General features: G+C 35.8%; 1 protein-coding gene across 1 annotated transcript; it reads left to right on the top strand.

Moving 5' to 3' along the window:
- The first annotated feature begins 1,196 nt into the window (after nt 1–1,196).
- LOC132285500 (protein LURP-one-related 5-like) lies at nt 1,197–2,760 on the top strand. Its single transcript, XM_059787692.1, has 2 exons — nt 1,197–1,623; nt 1,938–2,760. The coding sequence occupies exons 1-2, from the start codon at nt 1,411–1,413 to the stop codon at nt 2,427–2,429; spliced, it is 705 nt and encodes a 234-aa protein (XP_059643675.1). The 5' UTR covers nt 1,197–1,410; the 3' UTR covers nt 2,430–2,760.
- The last annotated feature ends 688 nt before the right edge of the window (nt 2,761–3,448 follow it).

Genomic DNA, 3,448 nt, shown 5'->3' with positions numbered 1-3,448 from the left:
TTAATTAACGCTCGAAAGTGATTGATTTGACCTTAAGATACATTCCAAATAAAATCCCAATTAGTAAATTCAGGCTTGAACTGCAACCTCCTTCAGTGAGTCCTTCTCCTTCTTGAAGGTACGCCAGTGGCCGTTAGTAAAATATTTTTATTATTATTTATTATTTAAATATTAATTATATCATTTATATTAATTCAATTATTTGTATCAATTTATAATAAAAATAAAAAATATATATAAATTTTTAACTACTATTTTCTAAAATAATTAACTTATTATTAAAATTTTATTATTTATAATATAAAAATTTATACTCACTTTAAACTTTTTTACCTATAAAAATACATTCTTTTCGTGCAATATATTTATGAAAAATTAATAAATACTTAAATAAAAAATACTTTTTTATGCAATATATTGATTAAAAAATAAGAAATTACTTTAATTTTTTTTTTAAACTTTCTACTTAAAATTTTTATTTAAAAAATTAAAGATAAATTAATGCAAATTTAATGAAAAATATGTTATCAAATTTAATATGAATTCTTCTCATAATTTATTTCAATAAGAAAAATAGATCAAATGTAATTCAATAAGGAAGAACATTATGATCATTTAATGAAACATGGTCAAGACATTGAGACATTTTGTAATTAATTGTGATAATTTATGGAATTTTATGCATGAAATATGATTCAAATGAGTTATTTGCAATTTCCAACACGGTTTAGAAGTTTTTTTTGTACTTTATTCAATATTATATTATTATAACTCTATTTATATTTGAGTTATAAACTATGATGCATGTTAATAATAGATAAATTATTAAATACATAAACAAAATTATTGATTAATGATCACATTTGATGAAATATAAACTCTTCAAGAGAAAATGAACCGAGACAAATGTATTAATATATCACAAGAAATCTCAAGCACCCTTGGATTGAGTTGGTCGACAAAGAATTAAATGGCCCAAAACTAATACTGTACTAGTAATTTTTGGTAACAATGACGTGAAGTTTTTATATTTGTTTACGTATTCGTTTGTGATTGGCAGACAAACGTAATAATTTGTCCTTTGTAATAAGATTCGCAGCAGTGAGTGCGACACATTTTGTAAGATTCACAGCAGTAAGTGCGATTTTAGGTATAGAGGGAGTTAGGCTTTTTACATAGAAAAAGTTTATACTTTTTAGTGAGAAGAAGACAGGTAAGAAGATAGACAGTACCCCCCTCGCCACATGTCTCAGGCGAATTAGGCAATGGTCTCCGACTTTCCTCCTCCTATATATCTTCTTCTAACTTCATCACATTTTCTCTCACTAACGTTTTGATTTGCATATATAGCCACACGCACACAGAGATTATTGTATTGGAAGCTCCTAAGTCTAACTCTATCTTAGACCAATGAAAGGTGATACTGTTGTTGAAGATGGGTTCATGTGCGAAGAAGAGACCCATCTCACTGTTCTCAAGACCTCTCTCTTCTTCGCCGGCGATGGATTCACCGTCTACGATTCCAAAGGTGAGCTCGTCTTCCGAGTTGACTCCTATGGACCCGATAATGAGGTAATACTCATGGACGCCTCCGGCCGCTGCCTCCTCACTGTCCGGCGAAAGGTAAAATTTTATTCTTCTCGTTTAATCACTGCTAGTCCTCCATGTCTGTCACATTACCACACCGAGTTAACTCGGCGACTCATTTAAGTAGCTGTTATAAATCGAATATTCAAAGTTACAAACAAGGAAAAAAAGAAAAAAACACCCATTGAATTGGTGGGACATGGATTGTTTCCATATTTCTAAATTGCATTAATGGATATCTTATATTTGTCTTTAACTTCTGAGTTGTTTGATGGGTCCCTACTTGAACGAGCCTGAGTCAACTCGAACAAGTTCTGATTCATGTAATTACTGATGTTCGTTTCCAATAGTGGCCGAGTCTGCATCATCGATGGGAAGGGTTTATGGGAGAGAAGACGGAAGGTCAGCAACCGATCTTCAGTGTGCGGAGATCGTCGATCGTGGGACGGTCGAGCATGACGGTGGAGGTGTTCGGAGAAACAGGTGAGGAGTACCAGATAGAGGGATCTTTCTGTCAGCGCAGCTGCACCATCTTCAATGCGGCGAAGGAATCAATGGCTGAGATCAGACGCAAAGTGGATGCTTCGGCCCACGTGATGCTTGGGAAGGACGTCTTCTCTCTCTGCCTCAAACCCGGTTTTGATAGTGCCTTCGCCATGGGATTGGTGCTCGTCCTTGATCAAATCTACGGTGGTGGTGATTGGGCTGATGTGGACCCCACCATTATGGAATCCGAAGGTATGGTTGAGGTGGACACCACCATTGTGGAATCCGAAGGTAGGGTTGAGGTGGACCCCACCACTGTGGAACCCAAATCACACATTGATTTGAATGTCGTATGATTTTGCATATATAGTAGTTGGGTAATGTAATGGGTTTGTACAACGTTGTCTTGATCCTCAGTACTTTGTTTTTCAAAAGTCTATAAAGAAAAAAAAGGTGCTAGGTTTGAGCTGGGGTTAGTCAAACGCATGTCCAAACTTGGTTTGTTCTGGAGTGACGAAGATCCGTTAGAAAAATTAATTACTAACGTGTTTATGTTTATGTTTATGTTTATGTTTATGACACTATGGTGTTAAAACAAGAATGTTTATGACATAATGTTAAAGATATATCTCATTTATATGTGTAATGAGCTGAGTTTAATAAGCAAGCTAAAAAATCCTTCTCTAATTCTTGTTTATTTCATCTACAAGTGAGAGGGTCAAAATCCTTTAAGTATATTGAGTTGTTGGTTGCTTGATTTTCAGAGTGCAATATGATATTTTTTAGACGAGACTCGATGGAACGAACAGCACTTTCCTTAGACGGTAAGGGGGCGTGATGCCATGACTGGTGATGACTAATTAAAAGGAATTTGGTGGCCAGAATACTAGTGTGAAATAAATTTTTTTTTTTTAGGAAAGCATATTGTCACGGGCTTAGAGTTTCAGCACCACTCTAGCTGCTCCTGTGCGACACCAAGACGTTGCTTTTACTCTCACAAGTACTTGGTCAGCCTAACTCCCATGCACACTTTAGCCAACACACTCCCCTCCTGCGCTTACTAGTGTTGTAGTTGCCCTCGCCCTCTCCTCACTTGGCTTGCACACTCGCACACACTAAGGCACTTAAGTTGGCAAGGAAAAAACACTTCTATTACTTCAAAGAATGCTTTGTACAAGGCTAACACTCAAGCTCTCTACAAGGCTCTCAAGACTCACTCTAGGACTTGTTGTCTACAAAATGAAGTCCTACCTCTATTTATAGGCATCCCCATCCCCAATGGACGGCTAGGATACATTTTAACCGATGGTGGAGATCGATTCTCTAGAATCTTCTCCCACCTTCTTCACACTTCCATACTTATCCATAAATATCT

The sequence above is a fragment of the Cornus florida genome, unplaced genomic scaffold (genome assembly GCF_030987335.1).
Source record: "Cornus florida cultivar Cherokee Brave unplaced genomic scaffold, ASM3098733v1 CherokeeBrave_3.0.0_Hap2_Chr11, whole genome shotgun sequence".
Classification (NCBI taxonomy): domain Eukaryota; kingdom Viridiplantae; phylum Streptophyta; class Magnoliopsida; order Cornales; family Cornaceae; genus Cornus; species Cornus florida.
This window is presented reverse-complemented; position numbering and strand designations above follow the sequence as displayed.

Bases quoted from the DNA above. Each gene is read 5' to 3' on its own strand.
- LOC132285500 (XM_059787692.1), top strand. From the start codon at position 1,411: ATGAAAGGTGATACTGTTGTTGAAGATGGGTTCATGTGCGAAGAAGAG. The intron at 1,624-1,937 runs GTAAAATTTTAT...CGTTTCCAATAG, and splicing joins TCCTCACTGTCCGGCGAAAG to TGGCCGAGTCTGCATCATCG.